This window comes from Carassius carassius, chromosome 23 (genome assembly GCF_963082965.1).
Source record: "Carassius carassius chromosome 23, fCarCar2.1, whole genome shotgun sequence".
In the NCBI taxonomy this organism is placed as follows: Eukaryota; Metazoa; Chordata; class Actinopteri; order Cypriniformes; family Cyprinidae; genus Carassius; species Carassius carassius.
This window is the reverse complement of record NC_081777.1, coordinates 21,304,173-21,329,416: the sequence shown is the minus strand read 5'-3', so window position 1 is coordinate 21,329,416 and position 25,244 is coordinate 21,304,173. Positions and strand designations below refer to the sequence as shown.

General features: G+C 37.1%; 2 protein-coding genes across 3 annotated transcripts in view; one reads left to right on the top strand and one right to left on the bottom strand.

The window, feature by feature from the left end:
- Nucleotides 1-4,316: 4,316 nt before the first annotated feature.
- On the bottom strand, nucleotides 4,317-9,133 carry LOC132101475 (purine nucleoside phosphorylase-like). Of its 2 annotated transcripts, none has more exons than XM_059506477.1 (5): nucleotides 8,861-9,133; nucleotides 6,766-6,889; nucleotides 5,724-5,899; nucleotides 5,262-5,452; nucleotides 4,317-4,750 (listed from the first exon to the last, which is right to left on the bottom strand). In XM_059506477.1, exons 1-5 carry the CDS (start codon nucleotides 8,881-8,883, stop codon nucleotides 4,554-4,556), a joined length of 711 nt encoding a protein of 236 aa, XP_059362460.1. In that variant the 5' UTR covers nucleotides 8,884-9,133; the 3' UTR covers nucleotides 4,317-4,553. The 2 variants fall into 2 exon arrangements, with proteins under 2 accessions (XP_059362460.1, XP_059362461.1); XM_059506478.1 differs by having other exon boundaries at nucleotides 6,766-6,869; nucleotides 8,861-9,129.
- Nucleotides 9,134-11,289: 2,156 nt separating this feature from the next.
- The window catches only part of hydin (HYDIN axonemal central pair apparatus protein), a 73,703-nt gene continuing 59,748 nt past the window's right edge, over nucleotides 11,290-25,244 (top strand). The window contains exons 1-6 of the mRNA XM_059506475.1: nucleotides 11,290-11,762; nucleotides 17,022-17,147; nucleotides 17,458-17,577; nucleotides 19,450-19,584; nucleotides 21,041-21,240; nucleotides 21,359-21,483. Coding sequence (XP_059362458.1) covers nucleotides 11,628-11,762; nucleotides 17,022-17,147; nucleotides 17,458-17,577; nucleotides 19,450-19,584; nucleotides 21,041-21,240; nucleotides 21,359-21,483 — 841 coding nt within the window. The 5' untranslated portion in view covers nucleotides 11,290-11,627. The remainder of the gene's footprint in view (nucleotides 11,763-17,021; nucleotides 17,148-17,457; nucleotides 17,578-19,449; nucleotides 19,585-21,040; nucleotides 21,241-21,358; nucleotides 21,484-25,244) is intronic.

Genomic DNA, 25,244 nt, shown 5'->3' with positions numbered 1-25,244 from the left:
TTCATAGAGGTTATAGAAGGACTGGGGATCTAATATGATCTACAGGGCAAAAACGTCAATCAATACGCTGTGAAAGTGACAGTGAACTAATATGATCATTGAGGAATAGTCCGTCAATACCATCTGCTTGCCTTGTCACACAGTTCTTGGCTGTACTCCAGTGATCTGCCTGCTGATGGGTGAAAAGTGTGGAAAGCCTTTATTCAGCAGAGATTTCTCAGTCTGTTTCCCCTATATCTCCAATGCCACCTTTACAGTGTGATAGATCAAATCCCCCCAAATACAGTAGGGTCCAAAAGTCTGAGACCACTAGTAAAAAAGTACTTCTATTTTGTATGTTTAGTTCATTGAAATATACTTTAAATTTAATACCTACCAATACATACAAGGTATATATGAATGAATTAATCATTTGAAATGAATGAATACTTTAATTATACATTTTAATTTTAATTAAACAGTAAAATGAACATCACAAGTTTGTGTAAAAAACTTCTCCATCATGATTTGTGAGTGATCTTAAGAGCATCTTGAAGCAAGAGCATGTCTGTACAAAAAGTCACATGATCAACGCACTGCAAAGTCAGTGTTTACCTAGTAAGTACAGAATCCTAAAGGGATAGTTTGGCAAAAAATGAAAATTTGTGGTTTATATGCTTACCCCCAGGGCATCCAAGATGTAGGTGACTTTGTTTCTTAAGTAGAACACAAACCAAGATTTTTAACTAAAACCATTGCAGTCTGTCAGTCTTATAATAGAGGGGATGGGAATCACTGTTAAAACATACAATAAAACTAAAAACAAACATACACAAACAAAAGACACAAAATGTTTGGTCTGTGCAAGAAACTGAAAAATATTTATATTGTTTTCTGATTCACGCAATGTCTGAACTGTTAGAACTCTATCTCTATCTCTCAAATGGACCATTGACACGTTATCTACAATCTTAATTAGAAGTGTCAATGATCTACTTGAGAGGTAGGTGGTGGTAATACAAGAAGAAGTAAAGCAAGAAGAAGAAGAAGACGCTTCACACGCCTGCTGCTGAGAACACACTCAGTAGAGTTCTAACAGTTCGGACATTGTGTGAATCAGAGTTTAAAAAAACTATATAAAACCGGTCAGTTTCTTACACAGACTGATCAGTTTGTGACTTTACACATCAATGTACTGTATCATCACGAGCCACAGGGATTGATTTGGTTTTGTTTGTGTATGTTTGTTTTTAGTTTTATTGTATGTTTTAGCCATGATTCCCATTCACATCCATTATAAGACTGACAGACTGCAATGGTTTGAGTTAAAAATCTTGGTTTGTGTTCTACTAAAGAAACAAAGTCACCTACATCTTGGATGTCCTGGGGGTAATCTGATAAACATCAAATTTTCATTTTTGAACTATCCCTTTGAATATTTATTTAACTTTGTCATGAAGTTCTCTTTATTTTTTTTTTTTTTGGATTGAAATGTGATTTTAAATCACAGAATTTGAATTTGAAGTTGAAGTAAATCAAGTTTTAATTTTAATCTTTTTTGTATAAATCATGATACATTATTTTTCATGTTTTTTGTTATTTATTTTGTGTCATTCAGTTGTTTTCAATATTTAAAAAATTATGTCTGTAGTTTTTATAAATTTTTATTTCAGTGTTACTTTCAAGTTAGAGTATTTAAAATACTTTATTTCACATCTTCTGAACTGTTGACAACAAACACCCGCTTACCCCCATTGAAAAGCTTGGAAGAGCAAGAACAATTTTTAATATAACTCCTACTGAATTATTCTAAAGGAGAAAAGTCACATACACCTAGGACGCTTCGAGGGTGAGTAGAAGATGGACGAGTTTTCTTTCTCGGGTGAACTAACACTTTAACTTGAATATAAAACTTAAAATAAATGTTTAATATTATATTTTATTTTTTTGGTTTACATTTATTGTATTTCAAGTAACAGTTTTATTATGCTTTCAGTTTTAGTGAAATATAATAATCCCTTTTTTCGCAATTTTGCACCCCACTGTATTTTAATGAGACAGAGGATTATCATTTTAGCAAGAGAGATGTCATGAATGTGGATGTAAGGAAGGTACTGACCTTTGGACCGTGCTCAGAATTACATCCCTGCTGTCTCTCTCACTCAACTGTGGCCTGTTTATGGATAAATGAGATCCCTCTTTCCAATAAGGTCCCTCTTCCTCAGTGGATTCCCTGTTCCAATAAAGGGTATAGATAGTTCATGCCAGCATGTCCCCTAGGTTTTCTCTCACTCTTCCTGTGTCCCTTGCTGGAAACATGATTTGAGGGAGATGGTGAGATATAAAGTGTAGCTCTCTATCAAGCACACGATCACAGCAGGCTGATTAAAGTGAAATGAAGAAGAAAAATCATGGGAGCGACTGTAGCGAGGGATGTGTTGGGAGGGCGGAGAGTGAAATACCAGGCTTCTGATTTAAAGGTCTGTTATGCCCAAGATAATAGAGATTTGTTTGTGAAGATACAGTCTGTGAACGTCTGCATGAGAGACATAGTTTTGGGAATTAAAATACATAGGTGTTGTTTTAAACAGATTGGGAGAAATCCACCATTGAACCATAAAATGAATAAATCTTATTTAAGATTGAAACTTTTAACTTTTAACCTACTCTACTAAGAAATTTTTTCATAAAAATAGTGTTATCAGTGTAATGCTGTCTGAAATACTTGAAGACCCAGAAATGAAGAATGCTGAGCTGAAAGTTGCATTTCAGAGGAAAACAGCTACAGAGAAAAACAAGATTTTCAAATGAGATAATACGTCAGAGAGTGAGAGAGCAGAACATTAATATGTAAGATCAAAACAATTTCCTCTGTTCCTCTAGAAAAGCTTTGAGTGGAAGTATCGTCACTTCTGTGCACGTCATGGGCATCAAGCACTAAATATTTCAGTAAATGGCCCGTCGCTAATTACGTGTTACCTCTTCACTAATGGTTCACAGGGACTGTGATGTTTCAGTGCAGAGTCAGCACAACTGCTTTTCATAAATATTTTGTGAAATTCTGAATAACAGACTGATCTGCAGCTCTGTTATCATCGGCATGGAAGAGGCATCGTCTGACGGATTAACCTTCTTTATCAAAAATATTGTTTCCTCAAAAAATCTAGTGTGTGCAGAGGTTTCTAGCAGATCTCTCACACATCTGCCATACGAAATACAAAAAGGAATCAGTATTCATGAACTGGCAATAAATGACTTAAAAAGCGTACTGCTTTTCACTACACTGTCACTACACTGAAGAAATATCATGTTGAAACTATTTTCACTTCGAAATTGCTAGTAAATTTTACAAATATTTAAAAAGAAACAGTGAGTAAAATTCATTTAAACATTAAATTTGATATATTGAGTTGATATATTGCATTATGTTTTTCTTTAAGGTTTTTGCTTGGTGACAGACTACAGCTACAAGATGTTATTAATGTTTTATTTCATCAATACTTCAGAGGTGGGTTGGCATGCTTTATCAATAATGTAGTGACATGAAGGGGTTAAGTGGGATGCCTATTCATTCACTTATATGTGTTTTGCAGGGTGTATTGCATACAAACTTCTGATCTTAATCTCTCTATATATGCATTGCAGGAAATTATTCATATTGATCACTGCAGAGCCTTAAAATCTTATATTTAGTCTTATATTAAATACGGCATGACAAAAGACTGTACAGTTTTCATCTCTGAGTTTTGATATACTGTAAATAAATGCACAGGATCTCAGAATTAGGAAATGGAAGGACACAACACGAAGGATTACACCACCACACAGCAATATGTCAATATATTTTTGATATTTTAATATTTGAGTGGAAATAAAGTTAAAATACATCACATTCCTATAGACATTTAATTTATAAAATATCTCTAATAATTTTTTTTAATTTGTCCATATATCTTTTGCAGAAGACATATTTAAACATCTGTGAATTTCAATCTGTGAAGTTAAAAAACTAAAAATATAAAATATGCAATTTATGTAATATATTAATTGATTATCTTACACCTAATTGCACTGTAACTCCTCATTCAATACTTGCAACTGAAATCCCTTTCATACAGTTGAGAAAATTACATCATTGTAGTGTAAGTTTGTCCCTTTTCATGTATGTTTGTTCTTTAACTCTTCTTTCAAGAGATAATGACAAGAATGATACTTACGTATGTAATGCTTCTAATTTCAGTTGTTCTTAATATGCATTTCAGGAAGGATGTGAATGCATTATATAGTATATTTGTCATATTATTACCTAGTCTCACAGTGATGTTTTAGTACCACAGTATACACAGCAGTATGGATAATATCAACTGTAAACAAAAAGAACCTAGCCTAAAGTTTTACTCAGAGAGCCTTGAGGCACTGGAAAGTTCATAAAGTTACTTACTAAAGTTAACCCTGAATAAGATATATGAGAAGCATTAAAGAGCATATACTGCATGCCATTCTACATTATTAGCTGTCTAAGTGCAAATCATGTATATCAAGATTTCTGTACTAAATTTGGTGAATTTTTTACACTACATTTTTGCCACTAAATTGCTGACTAAGTTCTGCAGGTCTTCGGTTCGCATACGGGTGGTTTCCAGGACCTCCTCATGATTAGCCTTTTCTGTGCTTTTGTAGTCAGCCACTACTTTGTTGGTGATAAGGGAGAGTCCAAACACACGCATCCCACAGTGACGAGCAACCACTACCTCTGGAACGGTACTCATACCTAAATACAGATTTATTTGATGATAAATACAGTAATACTGAAATATTGGTACCATTTAAATAACTGTTTTCTATTTTAATATATTTTCAGAACAATTTATTAATGTGATGGCAAAGTTGAATTTTCAGCAGCCATTACTCCAAACTTCAGTGTCACTTGATCCTTCTAATAAATCATTCTGATATGCTGATTTGGCACTCAAGAAACAGTTCTCATCATTACTAAGGTTGAACAGCTGCGTGGCTTAATATTTCTGTAGAAACCATTATATGTATTTTTTGATGAAAAATAAAGTGCATAAATACTGCATTTATTGGAAATGGAAATCTTATGTAGCGTAAAGAAATGCCATTTTTTAACTAATTAAATACATCATTGCAGAATAAATTAGACAAAAAGCCTAAAAAAAACAATATTTTGCATACACATTTATAAGCTGTAATACATGCACTATGTCTTAACCACTCAAAACATTTTTCATAGTAGTGTTATGTAGTCTTATAGTACATACCCACAGCATCCGCCCCAAGCGTCCGTAGAACCTTGCATTCTGCAATCGTCTCAAAGGATGGTCCAGCCAGCATGCAGTAAACACCCTCCTGGAGGAAAGAGTCACAGCCTAGTTCTTGGGCCGTCTCCTTGGCCATCCGTGCAAAGTCTCTATCATAAGCATCAGACATGCAGGGAAAGCGCACTCCAAATCTACAGGGACAGAAAAAAAATGTCAGTGAACATTGGACTGCTTGCAGAAATCATTAGAGAAATGCTTGTAAGATTATATAGCAAGAACAAAGACTGAACTGTTAAAAACAAAGTCAAAAATCAAAAGAACTCCTTCAAATGCTATTCTTCAAATTCTGGTGTTGGGTAGAATTAGGTTCCTTTAATTATAATTATAAAAAATGATCTCAAATCTATATGACTGGGTTTTAATAACACATTAAACATCTTACTATACTGCATAGCAATTCACCTTTCCTCATTGCGCCCACACAGGGGATTTTGGCCTGCAAAGCCAGGCATATTGATGTGGTCTTTGATCAACATGATGTCTCCCACTTTAAATTTAGTATTGAGTCCTCCAGCAGCATTGGTAACAATCAGAGTCTCAATCCCAAGTAGGAAAAACACTCTTACTGGATATGTGACCTAAAACAGAACAACAGTAAAAGATTTTTAAAGTTCTCATCTTTATGAAACAGGAAATTAAAGATTTAATATGATCTGATATTATGTCATCAAAACCATATAGTAGGCTATAACTGTATCCCCTTCTCCCCGTTTGTCTAAGTTGACAAATTTTAAAGGATTGAGTATTGTAAAAAAAATTCAGGTTTGAAAAAACTTAATACACTTTCTGTGATTAACTACGTTTTATAATTGAAAATATTTTTTTCCCCTCATGTGCACTAAATTAAGAAATTGAGAAACAAATATATGACTGCATTTTTACAACAAATGTAATTGGATAGTGATTTCAACTGCTCATAAAAACCATGCTTTAAATCATAATGTCATATTTCACTTGGATTTTGCAACAAAGAGCAAGCACCATCTGTGTGTTTCTGAACATTATTTAACTTGATAACAAACAACACAAATATGCTGGAATGTTGTAAAAGTTTATGGGAGAAGAAAGTAATTTGCCAAAGGTTAACTATGATCATCACTGTTATACTTAAAGTTGCTGATTGCTGTGCTTATATGAGAAGTCAATGGTTAAGTACATAATAACCTCTGTGTTAGTGTTGTGGTATATAAGAGACACACTAATATGATTCTTGACATAGATCTGTTATTGTATAATGTTACCAAAATGCTTTAATCATCAATTGACAGTGTCCCTTCCACCCCCAGATTTTCTATCCAATCCCATTTTACATGTTCTGATTTTGTTCTATGCTCATACTTTTTCTTGTGAACTACAGGTGGGGGATTGACTGGTGCAATATTATAGTATGCCTTATCCATTGAAAATTCAATTTTCCCTTTGAGATTTTAAGTATGATACTTACTGTGGCAATGTTATAGCCCTCATAGAAGTGGAAGCGGCCTTGCATGCAAACACATTGCTTTCCATTCACCTCTCCAAACACCAGCTGACCTTTATGTCCTTGCACTAAAGAGGCATGAGGTAGACTTAAAATTTAGTTAATGCAAACAATAAACAAATAATGGCAGTGAAATGATAAAGGACACATTTTTAATCTTTGTCAGTGAATAGATTATTCAATAAATTAATCTCACACCTGTGCTATGCGGAAAGTGGGGGATTTTGTCGTAAGGAAACACTTTCTTGTTGTCCAGCAGGTCAGCCAATCCACCAAGTCCTGAACCACAGATAATTGCCACTTTTGGCCTGATATCTGTGTTAGCAAGCAGCCAATCTGCAGTTTCTTTGTATTCCTCATAGCTGTAGTTATATAGAAACAAAACATGTTTTTTGCTTAATTTTTTTCCTTAGTGGGGCTGGTGTCGGTCATGCATCAAAAAACACCATAATAAAGTGTCATAATGAAGTGACAAATTGCTGGATAATGTCTGACTAATATCCTACTTGGTTATGAAAAAAGGAGATGTCAGACTATCTGTATTACACACATGCTAATGTCAAATGACCTGTCAAGTACAGTGATCCAATCAAGCTGCTTTCAGAGTGAGCAAGTCAATTGAAAACAGTATAAGCAAAAGTATATATAGTACTACAGTAACAAAAGGGTTTTGTTTTTTTAAACATATTATATAATGTAATTATTTATCCTTGTCATTTGCACAGCTATTGTATTGGAGTATGTTGAATTATCTCTTTGACTGGTATTTACCTGAACAATCACTGTAGTAAATGATTTCCAATATCTGTCTGCGTTTGTGAGCTACTGTATAACTGCTGGTCTTGTTACCATACAAGACTAATGGATGACCAATGGAGTAGATATAAATCCATTTTTGAGCTGTAACTATATTAAATAACTATAGCATACTAATGGTCTGTGCTCATTTCTGGATTTTGCTTGGGTCACACAACTATCAAACTTTTTTTTTCATTTATAGCAAACTGTAAATAGCTTTGTTATCAATTAGTATAGGTAAAGTAAGCTGAACAGTCGTGTTTTCACTCCTGTCAAAAATTAAATATGGCTTTCCTGTGACTAAGGTTCATAGGTGACACTTTTCAAAGTAGGTAGTTCATAATTCACTTGTAGTGTTTTAGGCTGTTAGTCATTATGACAATATGCTTTCTTGTTGTCAAAAAGTGTCTGTCGTAATTTAACTAACATGAAGCAACAATGATACCGAATTGCTTTCATCGTTTCAAACTGCACTTTTATAATCAGAAAGTCTTTCATAGCTGAGAAAATTTCGGGCAGGAAGAGCTGTAAGCATGCGCTGTCCGTGGTGCTGCAGGGCGTTGCGGGATCAGCACTTTCCATTCAGAGAGCTTCAAACACTACGTGACTCCACAACGCTCAATGAGATTGCACAATAGGCCTCTTATTTTACAATCACAGCGATTTTTCTTTTTTTTTACTTTGACAAGGTCTGTCAACAGCCATGATCTCCTCATTTGGGACGGTTCTCACAGCTTTTATAGCGAAGCCTGTCACTTTAAGAGCTGCGTATTATTCTGAGCGCATCCACAAAGCTGAATAGCAGGATTCTGTTACGTAACCGTAATTAAGAGTAGCTGATTTTATAGCTATTTTATAGATAATATGTTATTAAAAATGCTGAATTACATTCGAGTTTCTAATCGGTGGAACTGGAGGGCACATAGAGGAAGAATGTGAATGAAGAATAAACTATCGCCATCCAAACACTTAGGGTACTAAAAATCCTCTTGAGGATAGAGACTGCGTTGTTAAGCATATAACCTAGGTTTTGTTCTCGCATTTACTTCAGGTTGATCTATGATGTAAAGCCCTGTTTGATGATGAGGGATGTAAATAAAAAGCGACAGTTGTCATGGCGAATACTAACGAATGTATTCCCATATTATTTCACAATAAGATTTCATTTAGACAGTCTGATATGATGGAGGATATTGATTTGACAGGTCTGCTATGCTGTAAGGCAGTGTATCTTGCGCTATATATTCGTTTTTTACCTTACCTGCATTCGCTGGATGTTGACATGTCCGCAGCGGTCGGTCGGGATACTGTTGGCAAGAGGAATAAAACAGAGCAACCTGAGCGAGAGGTCAAACACCCGACGGTCTCGTGGGAAGGGTGGCGTGACGGAGGAGGAGCCCGTCTTAAAACTGGTTTCTTAAACAGCGCTCGTTGTTCTAATCCAATTTTCTGTCAGAATGGGCCGCTCACTGACCCGAGTTAAAGAGCCTTGAGAACTGTCATCCTGCCAGGACCAACACAGACGTGTAGTGCTGCCTCACAGCAGGGCAAATAACGGGTTATTTTAAACCGTTAGTTTAACCGAAGCGTCCAGGGAAACGGTTAAAGTGTCATTTGTCACTAGCAGAGATTATGGATGCTTTTTAAATAGCTTACTTAAACTGTACTTTGACACAGTTTCGCCTAGCTAAGTAGCCTATTCAGAGGTTTACCACCTTCCACTCTTTCAGCTAAACTAAATAGCCTAATAAATGAAGTTCTTCAGTAGGTCTTTGAAGTCACTAAGTTTCAACAGTTGACCTGCCTCGACTTGAGTTAGTTATGGTTCTTTTGGGGATTAGAAAAAGCTCTTGATGTTTTATTATACAGTACATTCTTCAGATCAGTGCATTGGTTTCTCTTTAAAGCAGAACTGTAACCACTATGAACATTAAGGTGACATTGATTGGTCAGATTAATGATTGATCAATGGGTTTCTTTAATGGTCAGTTCTTAAGTTGCTAAAATATACTTCTTCATGTCATCAGATGGTCAAACCATTTTGCTTGTGTTTTATGCATGTATTGTTTGTGGAGTGTTGGTAAATGCAACATAATGTATATAAAACTTCAGTCTAAATTGAAATGTAAAATAAAACACATTTGAAATATTTTAAGTTAATACTTTGAGAAAGATACTTTCCCATGTGAATTTTTTTTAACTTAATTATATTGAATGTGTATTTACAGATAATATAATATTAATGAAAAGTCCACTAAGGCCTGAATACGCATTCATTACTTTTTTAACATAACTAATTACACTTTTGTAATAATAACAGTTTGTAATAATGTCACATTAAAATTGTACTGTAGAGTGCGTTTTAAATTATTATGTTTTATTAATCTTTTGCTTTGATGAAATACACTTATTTTAATGTATTAAATAACATATTTAAACATATAAAGTACTAAATTTTAATTTGAAAATTTTAACTATATATATTTTAAATGTACTAATTTGCAACGTTATTAAATATGTAATGACCAAAATATTTAAATAGATGACATACAAGTTTTAACAAAAATTACTTACAATTTTAGTTTATCATAAATGCTTTTCAGTACATTCTGCAGTACACCAAGCATCATGTCAAAAATACGAATTATAAAAATTAATTAATTCATGTAATTTAGTCTATGTCAAAAATACACTCTTGAGTTTATCTAATTGCATTTATTATAATTTTATAATTAATTTAATTGAAAACATGCATATAAAGTTTCCAAAACAATTATATTCAGTTGGCACTTCAGTATTTTCTTAATATTCTAAAAGTTTTGTACTTCTTTTTTTGTTTTTACAAGGGTAGCCTATAATCAGTAATAAACTCTACATATGTATGTTGTTGCTGCAAAATCCCAAGCTGCATTTCATGTTATGACAAGAGATGCACCACACCCATGTTTATTTATGTATTATGCCATTAATATGCTATTTTGCATACATGCTCAATACTATTACTTTTGGAAAAACTGCTGGGTGGGTGAGAAAAGGAAAAAGAGAAAAGAAAATAACCTTAATAAAGTCACAATGAATGTAAAATGGCCGAGTGAGTGAAAACATTGTCTTCTTCAGTATAAAGCAAATAGTTGCATTTTTTATATCTTTTTAAAATTGTTGAAGGTAATGAAAGAGAGGTGTATTTGCTTTGGTAGGAATGAGAATGAGTAACTATATCAGATATAAAATATATAAGTACTTATTTTGCTATAACACAAGTGTAAATTAAATAAAAAAAAATTTACATAATTTTTTTTACACATGGTTGGGTCAAAGGGGACAGACTGTCTGTTAGTACTCATAAAAAAAACCAAAAAAAATTTAGTCTAATTTCATAAATCTACTGCTGGGAACCTTAATGTCAATATAAAGTTTTAAATACAATGTTTGTCAGATATGTTTATTCTGTAATTGTTTCCTGGCATAAGTTTATGGTTTGTTGTACAGTCTCCTCTTTGCTGTTATTTCAGATTTTAATCAAGGGAAGGGTTTGTTTGTGGTTTCAAGTTGCTATGGTACAGATGTCTATGATACAAAACTTCCAGCGAATCACAGGGCGTCTTTGTACACGCACACCAATCAGTGAGCTGTTTACTGAGAACGTTCAGTGCCTCGGTGCCATGGCGACCACTGTCACGGTAACCACCACGCTCTAAGCTGAGAAATGTGCGCTTAAGGAAGAGCCTTCACAAGAAAACGGCTGGAATTTAAAATGCTTTATTCATTTTATTGTTCTGACACTTAGTTCATAATGTAGCGGTGTGGTTATTTTTTAAACAACAATTTAAACGTCTTTTGTATCGGATAAACACAACATTACCAATGGAGCGGCTTAGCGTGCGAATGACGTTTAACTGCTAGCCGCCTGCTTCTCGGTTAAACATTTCTTGCTTGTCATCGTCAGCCAAGCGAAAAAAAATTGTACATTTCTGTAATTAGCACCGGATTTCATTTTTACATAAAAACGCGAGTCAGTTTGTTTCAAAATGCCAGCCTCGAATGTCCAAGCTTCTCAATCAAACCTCCGAAGTTCTCGCGAGAAGATGCCAGCAGCAGGATTCAAAACAAAAGTGGTGGCACCCCGAAATCCCAAACTGGTAAAACGGGAAGCAAGTTCTGAGGTGAGCATTTTATCATCTATTTCTTAAAATTGTAATTTTAAAGCAGCAGGTGACCCTTATCATTAACCTAAATCCCTGCCTCTGAACGGAGCACTAACCATAAGTAATTAATTAAACTAAGTTACAATTTACATAAACATACAGCCTTAATGTTCTAAGGACACATAAAAAAACAGTGTTTTGAATCACATAAATATCTATTAAAAATGAACCACATCCTTCACTACATTACAAGGCCATAACCATGTCTTGAACACTGGGGCACCCAACTAATATATATAAATAAATAGGATATATATTAGGATAATAATGGTAGATTTAAATGACCTTTCGTATGTATTTAATTATAAAACCCTTTATAATCTATTATATCTATGCACATTTCATTTTTTTTCTAAACCTAGGACATAAGTATTGCCAGAGACAATTTATAAGAGACATGCCACTTCCTCAATCCTCAATACAACTATATAAGGAAAACCCGTAACGGCAAAGATGGCGGTTGTATGCACATGTCCCGCCCCTCCAACTGGAAAACCAATCATCTGCTTTTAACAGTCAAGCCGGGAAACATTTAAGCCTATCTTCTGGTTCCACTGACGTATGCGCACAGTTGAGGAACCCTTGCGCATCCGCAGTAAAAAGTATAACCTGTGGGGAAAAAGGCGTTTTAAACCTTATTTTGGGGCAAAGTCATCAAAAATTTTCAACGATTTTTATCATATTTTACTGCTGTTTCTATACATGCAGTTTTTATGTCCCGGTGACCAGTGAAAGTGCAGTTCTGACTCTATGCCCATTCATTTAGATAGGAGCCTGTTCTTGTTAGTCTGAAATAGCTGCCCGGAGGCATTACATTTTGTAGTTGTCTATCGACCCCCAGGACCACTAGGTAACTTTTTGGATGAATTAGATGTGCTGCTCTCAACCTTTCCTGAGGATGGTACTCCCCTAGTTATGCTTGGAGATTTCAGCATCCACTTAGATAAACCTCTGTATGCTGATTTCCACACTCTGCTTGTCTCTTTTGATCTCAACCGAGTGTCAACTACTGCTACTCACAAATCAGGCAACCAACTGGACCTTATTTATACACGACACTGCTCTACTGATCATGTACTGGTTACTCCACTACACACGTCGGATCACTTCCTCCTCACTCATAACCTCAACATGGTCCCTGACACATCACTTACCCCTCCACGTGTCATCTTTCGACGTAACCTACGATCACTCTCACCCTCCCGGCTATCTGCAATGGTTTCATCCTCACTTCCTTCCCCTAAACCAGGGGTGGGGAACGTTGATCCTGGAGGGCCTGTGTCCCTGCAGAGTTTAGCTCCAACCCTTATCAAACACACCTGAACAAGCTAATCAAGGTCTTCGGGATACAGGTAGGTAAGGACACAGGCCCTCCAGGATCAATGTTCCCCACCCCTGCCCTAAACTGTTAGCATCTTTTGATGCTAACAGTGCTACAGTACGTACCACCCCTTCTGCCCCTTGGTTATCTGATGTTCTATGCGAACACCATTCTAAGCTTAGAGCTGCTGAAAGGGTGTGGCGCAAATCCAAAAATACTACTGACCTTAATGTGTATCAGTCACTCCTTCTCTGCTAATGTCTCCACTGCTAAAATGACATACAACCATAACAAAATTAACAATTCATCTAACTCTCGCATGCTTTTTAAAACATTTTCCTAACTTCTTTGTCCTCCCCCTCCTGCTTCATCTCTAATAGCTGACGACTTTGTCACATTTTTCATTAATAAAATTAAAAACATCAGTACTCAATTTTCCACACCACAATCAGTCAAGCTCATATCACCAGCAAACATACACTCATTTACATACTTCTCTTCCCTCTCTGATTCAGTCTCCAAACTCATCCTTTCTACTCATCTTACTACTTGTCTACTTGTCTTGGAGAGGTGAGGTGTCCAAGTCACAACATCTAACTACTGGGGTGCCTCAGGGCTCAGTTCTTGGACCACTTCTCTTTTCTGTCTACATGGGATCATTAGGTTCTGTCATTCAGAAACATGGCTTTTCATACCACTGCTATGCTGATGACACTCAACTTTACCTCTCATTCCATCCTGATGATCCGACGGTAGCTACTCGCATCTCACCTTGTCTAACAGACATTTCTTGCTGGATGATGTTAAGCTAACTGAGACTTGTTATAGCACTTAAATATCATTGCTCTTTTTGTTGTTTTTGATTGCTTCCACTGTCCTAATTTGTAAGTTGCTTTTGATAAAAGTGTCTGCTAGTGTTGTCAAAAGACCCGGTACTTCGGAACTAAAAATTTTTAAATGTGACGGTACCAGGTTTAAAGTGAAGTGACATTCAGCCAAGTATAGTGACCCATACTCAGAATTTGTGCTCTGCATTTAACCCATCCGAAATGCACACACACACAGAGCAGTGAACACACACACTGTGAGCATACACCCAGAGCAGTGGGCAGCCATTTATGCTGCGGCGCCCGGGGAGCAGTTGGGGGTTCGATGCCTTGCTCAAGGGCACCTATTGAAGGTGGAGAGAGAACTGTACATGCACTCCCCCCACCCACAATTCCTGCCGGCCCAGGACTCGAACTCACAACCTTTCGATTGGGAGTCCGACTCTCTAACCATTAGGCCACGACTTCCCCGTTTCTTTAAGTACCGGTAGTACCGAGGCCCCGTTCAAACCCGGTTCAGTGCTATGATTTCCGCGAAGCAGAAAACGAGGACGGAATCTCAAAATCCAGTCATGAAAATGAAACTTACATTTTAATATGGACTTTTTAATATGGTCATGGAATTTGTCAAAGTTAGCATAAATTAATCAAATCAAATCTCCATATGGACCAGTATCTGTAAATGTTAAGCCGCAAAAGTTTTTTGAAATATGAATCCGTGTTCTGCGCGTCTCTGTGTGAATTAATGAATGGCAGAGACGTGCGGGTTTGTTTATTACATAGACTGAAGTGCATGACGCTTGCATTAATTTCAGCATCTGAGCTTCAGAGTTCTCTCTCCATCAAGCGATCTGAACTTTTCAGTTCATCTCAATGGACGCACAGCGCACCTGTATTTGATGCTCTGTAAACTCTTTGTGAAGGCGCACGACTCACCGTCGCTTCATTTTCGAACAAGCAGAAGACATACCGGTTTCTCCGGTAGTGGGCGGAGCTAATGCGCAAATGGCAATTTTATAGGTTGGCGCTGATCTAGTACCGTCCCTGTTTTGATTTCAGCAAATCAGTTTGACCAAACGCAGACAACGTGATTAATATTCATGTACCCAGCAGCTCATCAATTCATAGTGCATTGTATATACATTAGTATGATAGTAGAATTAGTAGTAGTATTATCTTTTAATAATAATTAATATGATCTATTACTATTTTTTTTACAGAAACCCTCAATGACCAAAAATATCTTAAGCATCACCACCAGTCTTAAGTTCAGTTAAAATGACAAATATGCATTCCTTAGGCCTAAAAGTTAATTTTTACATAAAGGCATTGTGCTAGAAATATTACTATTATTTAGTAAAATGTATGTGATACTGCTACTACTGTTGAAAAAACTTTATTTTTTAAAGAAATAAATCACAATATTTCTTCCATGTTTTAATTTTAATAGCAAATCCCCTTTATTTACCAAAAATAAAATGTGTTTACATTTCATAAATTAAAAGACAAATTAAATTTGGGTGAAACTTGTTTACTGTTTTTCATAATTATATAACTTGTAGAAAAACTTTAAACACAACTGTAAATAAGTATAAAGAATGGCATTGGTTTTATTTTTTAGTGCTAAAAAGTAATTTTTTTTAATTAGCATATTTTTGTGTTTTGCTTTGGTACCGAAATTGATACCGAGAACCGTGGATTTTCACTGGTATCGGTACCGAATACTGAAATTTTGGTACCGTGACAACACTAGTGTCTGCTAAATGAATAAATGTAAACCTTCTTGGATATTAAGGCACCTGCAATTCTGGCCAAATTAAAGATGTTGTGTGTGAATCTGCACATGTTATAATGTAAGCGTCTTTAATGACCCCTTGTGTTAAATAATAATAATAATTGTCTCTAATTGGCCTGTTTAGCTAAGCCCTCCAAATGCTTATTATTTAGTGGTACAGTATTGCATGATTTGTAGATTATATTTAATCATTTACACTTTGCATAAATGTGTGCAATTAGTTTTTAAAATGTAACGTTACATTCTTAAAGTTTCTACGCTTACATTTATTTTCAGGAGCACTTAAAAAAAAAGGAACACCTTCTGATCAATGACAGAATTTAACTTTGCCTTTATAAGAGGATGTCTGACTCCTTAAAGGTTTAAAAAATTATAATAAATAAATAAATAAAAAACCCTTTGTAATGCCTAACTTTATTAAATGCATGCCATCTTTTGTGACAATAAATTTTGACAAACTTTTAGCAAAAAATTTAAGTAAACAATAAATTCAATTAAAATAATAACATAAATCAGGAAGAATAAGTTGCTAGTCAAATCATATCAGCATCAACAATTCATCTTTGCATGGCACAGAAGAGCACAAATTTACAATTACATTACAAACTTTTTGACAAGACTCAGAGGTGGCCTTAATGCATTTCATAATAACAATGTTATGAGATTAGTGTTTTAAATATAAAGTTTTGAATACAAAAGTATTAAACAATTTAAATTTATCAAATGAAACTGAAACCTCCAGTAGGTATGGTTTATATTTGAAACGTGTTTTAGCATGTGCATTTATTATAATGGAACTTTGTGAGATCGTGATGAACTATGGAGAATGGCTGCTTTTATTGATTATTAAGGGAGTTTGCAGTATGATATTGATTTAAGACAACAATTCAGTAAACAAGAAATATTAAATCTCTTACATTGACTGACTATAACACTATTGCCTGATTTTGCTCTATTTTGTCAACACCTCTCCTGCCTGTAATTATCAAGTAATCCTGAACACCTTGATTAACTGGTTGAGGTGCTTTGATTTGAGTTGGAGGTGAAATCTGCAGAATGATAGGAGTAGCGTTTGAGACCCCTGCTTAAGCCAAAAGACATTTTATCAAAAGAAGTTTATCAACTCACTTCAGTTTAATTTATGTATATAGTGCTTTTCATAATAAGCATTGTTCCAAGAATAATATATGCCCTATAGATTTAGGCAGAATATTGGAAAATATTTTTACATAGTGGATAAATGCGCTTATAACAGGCTGCATATGTCTTTGCAGCTGATTCCATCTGTATATGCTCGAGAAATGTGCCAGACTACAGAAGAAAGATTATTAAACACTTACGAGATGCATCCGCCTCGTATCCTGGAGCTCTTAGATATGAGTGAGACCACACATCACAAGGTAAAATATCAGTATTTAATACACTCAGCACAAGAACTTAATTATTTAGTGTGTTCTTCTTCATCACTGGTTCCAAGTATCTTAGCAGCAACATTTTCAAAGTTAATTAAAGTCATCATCACAGATGGGGAGATCTCTCTCTGGGGAGATACTAATGGCTTTTAATATGTATAGTATAGTAACTGTAGCTGTTTACAGTATCTATGTTGTACTATAATGACCTAATAAAATGTGTGTCTGACTGAATGTGATGGATGTAATTGTATGTGAAAATCTTCTCAGTCTGACTTTTGCTTTTTTTTAAATGCAGTTTTCATCATTAGATTTGGACCAGGCCATGTTTCAGCCATATCCGTCTGAGATTTTGTTTCAGAACTACTCACCATTTAAGACATACAAGGTGCCCTTAGAGCTGCGGAACAGTGACAAGGTAACATTTTTCCTTCTGAGGAGATTATAGTCAGTTTGTTACACAATTACACAATTAATGTATAAAAAAAACAACAGAAAAACAATATTTAGTACATTTGGGTGCATTTTGTCTTTATACAGGTATATGCTTTATTATGAACTTCCAGTTCAAAGGATGGAATGAATTGAAAGTAGATTTATTTACTTGATTGTTAGCTCAAGAGATTTGCATTCCACCACAAATCAAGTCCTGGACATTTTCCAATTATCAGGATTTAAACCTTTATACACATAAACCATTCACCTATTCACAAAATAGAGATGCTGTTGGTTTAAATTTAATTTTCTCTGCAAATCTTCTTTTTTAGACCTCTGTCTGTATTTTGGCATAAATCTGACGCGGAGGATACAGTATATGATTTTGTTAACCTATATTGGAAGATTGTAGTTCATGCCATTCTAATTCGCACTAGGGCTGTAAAAATTGCTCAAAAATGACGTTCGAATATTCCCTCTAAAAAATACACAAATATTCGAACTATTTGAACATCTGGTTGCGCATGTTGTCAATGACGCGCATTACGTCAATAAGAGGACAAAAAAATACAAAGAGACATAACTACTTGTATAGATAGTCTATTTAAGTTTAAACATATATGACAACGTATTACCTACACAAAAACAAGGAAATCAACTAATGGCCAAGACTGCAGACCTCGAGCTCTCTCACCCTCACGTTCTCTGCGCATAATGGTTTAAATGAACAAACAAATTTTTGTGCAAGCAATTTATTAAACTATTTAAACTATTCGAATACATATTCGAATTAAGAATATTCGTTGACAGCCCTAATTCACACCATTCAACATCTTGCACTATTCCTTTAAGACAGTTGGACGTTATTTTCATGTGGACGTTTCATTTTCATGTGTAATGAACGCTGGCTTGACAAAGATATGTGTAATGGTTTAAATGAACAAACAAATTTTTGTGCAAGCAATTTATTCAGTGATTGAAACAAATATTCTTAATATTAATTGAAGTTTTACAGCATATAGAACTGACATTGAATGCTACGAGCGAGCTGTGCTGTGGTAAACATGGAACTTTTCCTTGACATGAAACAATAAATAATCAAGCCTCGGATGGATCCATTGCTTGACAGAACTCCCCGAAGCCTGCCCCATCCGTGATACTGATCGGTCTCATGTCCTTACAAATGAACGAAATGTATTTATACGTTATGGACTCTTGTCGTGTTGCAGACAAAGAGCTTGTGGCGGGCGATGCAAAGTAACGTTAAGTGTCAAGACGTGACTGTTTAGCTGGCGTTCCACACATTATGCCATGCTCATTTGGGTGCACATTTTTGAGATGTGACCTCATGTTGCTAGTGGTCGAATGGTATGCTAACTGTATCTTAAATAGCTTGCATACAACTTTATCTCGCGGGTCAACAATTTTACCTCACTTTCTCTGCTGCGGTCGAGTTGGGCTCTGCACTTGCTGGCATCTTCCATGAAGACGCGTCAACTTTCAGCAGTGATGCTGTGCCAGACAGTGCAACTCCTGTGACCTGTCCCTGAACCCTCAGGCGCGCTAGCGCACCCACTCGCAAAGCAGACAATCACGCCTCTACTACCGCGGGAGTTTTTTTCCACATTTTTTTTTATATTCGAATATTAATTTTCACCTTCGAAATTCGCTTTAAACTATTTAAACTATTCGAATACATATTCGAATTAAGAATATTCGTTGACAGCCCTAATTCACACCATTCAACATCTTGCACTATTCCTTTAAGACAGTTGGACGTTATTTTCATGTGGACGTTTCATTTTCATGTGTAATGAACGCTGGCTTGACAAAGATATGTTTATAACCATTGCAGGTTCCTCGACTGGTAAAGGTAATTGAAGATGACTCACTTTATTTTAAAGTGGTCAGCCCACTAGATGCTAGTAAGAAAGTGGCCCCAGGCATGGCATCTACATTCACCATTCTATTCACTCCACAGGAGAACAAGGTAAAGTTTATAGTTTCAGTATGCAACACGCTGCAGTTGACACCTAATGTTTAATTGGTTATACATTATATGATCATTGTCAGTGTACTCATGAGCCAATTGCATGTATTTCAATGAATAATCCGCAAAGAAGTTATGCAAAAACTGTCACAAGGTGATGTCTGTATTTCTGTCTCTACAGCACAATGTTGCAAATAAACCTCAAAGTCAAGTCTCATTTTAATGTTTAACTTATCTTTAAGAAATCTGAGAAAGTAAGTTTCTTAAGCAGAGGACACGAGAGAATTGTACATCACAGCCACTCATTTGTCCATTAGATGCTCTTTGGCAGTCTGTGAAGTGGCCTGCTAATACATTTTGTTTTGGCAAAACATTAATGGAGATTTCTTCATGCATTAATTCAAATAGAGTCAGTTCAATAGATCTATGGTGACCTAGTCTGAGAAAGACCGTATTATTTCCTCTCTTGCTTGTATTCTCTGTCAGGGTTTGCATCTGATTGAGGATTATGGATTCATTCTTCAAAGCAGCTATTTCCAAATTCAGGGGTTTATTTAAATTAGGATTGATTAATTGATTAAGCATACTGTATGTACTAGATGAACAGTACCATATTATATTTAGGTTTGTTAGGGATAGTTTAATTTAGGGATTGTTCACCCAAAAATGAAATTTCTTTCATTAATTACTTCACCCTCATGTCGTTCCAAACCCTTAAGACTTTCGTTCATCTTCCAAACACAAATTAAGATATTTTTAATGAAATCTGAGAGCTTTCTGACCCTGCATAGACAGCAACGCATCAATAAGTTCAAGGTCCAGAAAGGTAATAAGGATCGTTAAAATATCATTATCACTATCACTAAAATAATCCATGTGACATCATTGTTCAACCATAATGTTATGAAGCTATGAGAATATTTTCTGTGCGCAAAGAAAACAAAAATAATAACTTTATTCAGCAATTTCCTCTTTTCCGTGTCAGACTCTGGTTCCTTTCACGTACCACAACACATAACGCCAGGCCCTGTGTCAGCAGCACCACATGCATGCGTTGTGGTACTCTTGTAAGATTGACACATCAGAGAAGAAATTGTGGAATAAACTTGCTATTTTTGTTTTCTTTGTGCACAAAAATTATTCTTGTAGCTTCATAACATTACGGTTGAACCACTGATGTCACATGGACTCTTTTAATGATGTCTTTAATTATTTTCAGGGACCTGAACATGTCAGTTTCATTGCTTTCTATACAAGGTCAGAAAGCTCTTGGATTTCATTAAAAATATCTTAATTTGTGTTCCGAAGATTAACAAAGGTTTTACGGGTCAGAGCGACATGTGGGTGAGTAATTAATGACATTTTTGGGTAAACTATCCCTTTAAGGCCTTGCCTTCTTTAAGTTTTTGATTTCCTCTGTGTATCACCACTGACATTCAGATGCTTGTATTTGTAGGATTACATCCACAGACTCATATGTGTGACTGAACGTGAAAAGTTTGAAGTTCCTATTCGTGCAATTGGGCCCCGTGCCATCTTGGACTTCCCAGATAGTCTGCATTTCCAAGGCTGTCCGGTTAAGTGCTTGTCCCAGAGAACTCTGCTTGTGCGGAACGTAGGAAATTGTGAGGCTAAATTCCAGCTCAGCACGTGTAGGTAAGAGAGGCATTTCAGTACAGATTTTTAGACATTGTGTTGTACAGATAATTTTTATCTGTGACTGACACTTTCTTTTTAAGATTGCTTTTATTAATGGTGTATATGTTCCCCACAGCCCATTTTCCATAGAACCGTCCATAGGAACTCTTGATGTTGGTCAAAGCATGCAAGTTACCATTGAGTTCTTACCTAAAACCACAGGGGATCACATCCAGGTTTTGCTGCTGCACTACCATTCAGGTATTTACTGCTAATTACATAACAACGATCTGCTCTTCACACAAACTGTCACTGTAACACAGGTACTGATTTCCACATTCAGTCGCCAGCAAGTGTAAATTATCGTATTAACCTTCACTGTTAACGTAAGTTTGTACATCTGCACATGACTTTTCTCAAGGTTTTGTGGAATTTCATGTATTATTCTTTAGATGTTTTTTTTTTTTTAAAGAGTTATTTGAAATTTACTTGAAATCCGAGACCTCTCTGACCCTCCGTAGACAGCAAGGGACCACGATCAAGGCACAGAAAGTAGCAAGGACATCCGTAAAATAGTCACGCCACAGACTCTTTGTGTTACATTCCTTTTGTTCTCTGTGTGAACTAGTTTCTGTCTCGCCTTGATTGTGTAATGTTGTTCAGGTGTGTCAGGTCATTATTCTCAATTACCCTCATTAAAGTTCTCCGTATAAGTTCCTGTCTACTGTGTTCTAGTTTGTCTGGTATTGTCGATGTGTTTGTGTGTTTCTACCTCCTACCCTTGGATTATTAAAGACTTTGTATCAATATCATTATTTGCCTCATTTACATGCTTCTCTCCAGCACCACACCCTGACAGAATACCGGACGTGAAAAAAAAGAAAAAGTGAAGCGGTGTGTTTCCCTGTGTTTTTTCATTGGTTTTGTTAGTTTTTTGTTTTTAGTTTATGGATGATCCTGCCGTCATCGCTTTCTTGAGGACCACACCAAGGACTTTGCATTTCTAGCGAACCTGACACACTACCCAGACAGCTGCCATTGCTCGTTTTATCAAGTTGGACTGAACACCTCCACACGAGTGCAGCTGTCCGAAGATGGTCTTCAAGAGAGCCTTGCCAACCTTTGTGGAGTGGGTGCTGGTCTCCTGTTGATCACCTCTGACCGTGGACATTGCGGGCGACACCAGACCCACTCCAGACCCAAAGCCCAGCCCACTATTTTCCCGCTGCACGGAACCAAAGCCTGAACCCACCGCTGATGGAGAGCCAGAGCCCGCTGCGACCAACAAGCCATCGGCATGGACTGTGACAGAGCTGAGGAATGCCGCGGAGCCAGAGCCAGCAATGTCAGACCAGATGTGAGAGCCGGCAACAGAGCTTGCCACAGTGGAGAACGCCAAAGAACAGCGAGAGCGCAGAGGGAATCTCCACCCATAGCACCATGGCATGGCTAAGGGTGAGCACCGCTCCATGGACTGTGAGGAGGACATATATGCAGACATGCCCCCTTTTCTCCCGCCTTATGTACTCTATCGCCACCGCTGTCACCTGTCAGTCCCTCTGCTCGCCCTCAGCCCAACCTTCTGTGTGCTGGATTCGCCGCGGGTCTGCCACTCTCCATTTGTCATCGTGGCTGGAGGATCTCTTGTCACTGCCTCCAGCCTCTGAGTCTCGGACTCCGCCTCGATGACTCGACATAGCAGCTCCACCATGGCTTCTAGCTCCCTCCTCTCCACCATGGCACATCAGTCCACTAGCTCCGATGGGTTCCCGCATCCCTCCGGCTCCACCTTGGTCTGTCATCGACCATCCGCCTCATCAGCTCTACGTCTCTGCCTCAAACTCCTCCTCCACCTGCTCCGCCGCTGTCACGAATTAAACCTTCCTAATCATCGGGAAGAAGGAGGCGGGAACCGGCGGACAATCAAATGATACTTTAATGATCAAAATAAAGACAAAACAGCGCATCAGCGCAAAATCTGGTTCCCAGACGCACTGCTGCTCGGCCCTCCACCAGCTGGATGATCTCCTCCGCGGTGCCTGGCGGTGGCACTGGACGGCCCTCGGCGGGACGGCACGACACTTCTCCGCCACCCGCGGGACGGCGATGGCTCCTCCGATTTTGGGCAGCTGGCAGGAGTCCCCCGTTCCCTGCCCCTCCGGATACCTTCACCGAGGCAGCAGGCTCCGGCCCCCTGGTGAACGGCGCCGACTCCTCCGCTCCCTCATGGACGGCAGCCGCCCCTCCACATCTCCTCCGTGGGACTCGAGACTGGCGAGTGTCGCAGGTGTCGCTCATCCTCCAATCACTCCACCGGCCTCGCTCCTGTTCCCAAGTCCCTCGGCCCCGCCCCACTCGTCACAGCCACCATCGAAGAGCACTTCGCAGCACTTCGACCTCGGCGTAGTAATGTCATCACTCCTGAAAAAACCCCAAACTACTACCAATAGTGCAGGCATGCAGGGAGAGGGAGAGGGAGAGGGAGAGGGAGAGGGGGAGTTTTCAGGAGTGATGATATTACTGCACCGAGGTCAAAGTGCTGCAAAGTGCTCTTCTGCCATACATTATAGTTATAATTTTTTATCCGCTTAGAAAATCGCCACATTTTATTTCGTGTCATCATACTTACTCATGTAACTACTCAAGTAACCTACTTTAAATAGGGAAACATGGAAGTGTTTGGTGGCTTTTAAATTCATCCCTGTTTGGATCCCAAGGAATGAATGGTGCTAAGCTAAACGCTAACATAGTGGTGCCACGCGCTAAAGCGGTTAAGTGTACGCACTGAGACGGGAGAGGTACATATCAACTTGTCTAATTTGAACATAGTGGAATATGGAAAAACGGTGGTGTTTTCCTTTAACAGTTCTGTGTATGTGATTTGACGCTAGTTTTACTCCAATTAAATGGTCAGTTGCTCATGAAGGCTCTCTCAGAGCAGTTCTAGAGATGTTTTTCATGTGTTTACGCCCTCATTTAGTGAGATGACAGAAGCTGAAATTACCGCGAGCGTCACGTGTACTTCAGTATATGTGTAATAAATTAAACCTCGTGTCTGCGCCATTCATTAACAGAGTCACGCAGAACATGAAGAATTCATATTTAAATCGACTTTTGCGGCTTAATAGTATCAGATACTAGTCCATATCGTGTAAGTGTAATTACCTACTTGTGATTAATTTATTCAAAATTTAACCAATTCCGTGACATTCCATGTTAAACTGTGGATTCCATTTTTATGAGTGGATTCCGCGATTCTGTCCGTGTTTCCTGCATCACGGAAATCATAGGGCCCTAATCATGTAAAGAATGCATACGCATGCTGACATATGTGCATGTTACGTAAGCAGCAGCGCCATATGCATGCTTTGTTTACATGATGTGGAAGGGTACGCATACGTCATGATACTGTCTCCGTAATGGTGGCACATAACTGCAGACCGGATGACGAGGAGGAGAACTGTTGAATAAAGTTGTTATTTTTGTTTTCTTTCCACACAAAAAGTATTCTCATAGCTTCATAAATTTACGGTTGAACCCCTGATGTCACATGGACTATTTTATCAATGTCATTGCTACGTTTCTGTGCCTTGATTGTGGTAGTTCCCTTTTCTGTCTATGAAGGGTAAGAAAACTCTCAGATTTCATCAATAATATCTTAATCTGTGTTCTAAAGATGCATTTACAGGTTTAGAATGACATGAGGGTGAGTAATTAATGACAGAAGTTTTTGGGTGAACAAACCCTTTAATATCACAGCTATAACAATAACGGAAAAATGGTATAATATTTACTTTGTTAACAACAATAAAATCTAAAAATTTACAACATTTTGATATAGAAAACTATTTTTAATTTTGGAATGCATAAAAATAGGATCAATATGGGGTATATATAATGCTGTATGTGGTAATTAAGCAGCATTGGCCCTATGGGACAATTGACTGCTTTACTATCTGCCCTGAAACTCTCTCACACTGGTCCTGGGCCAACAGGCCATCCTTATTGTTGCAAACTTGTGA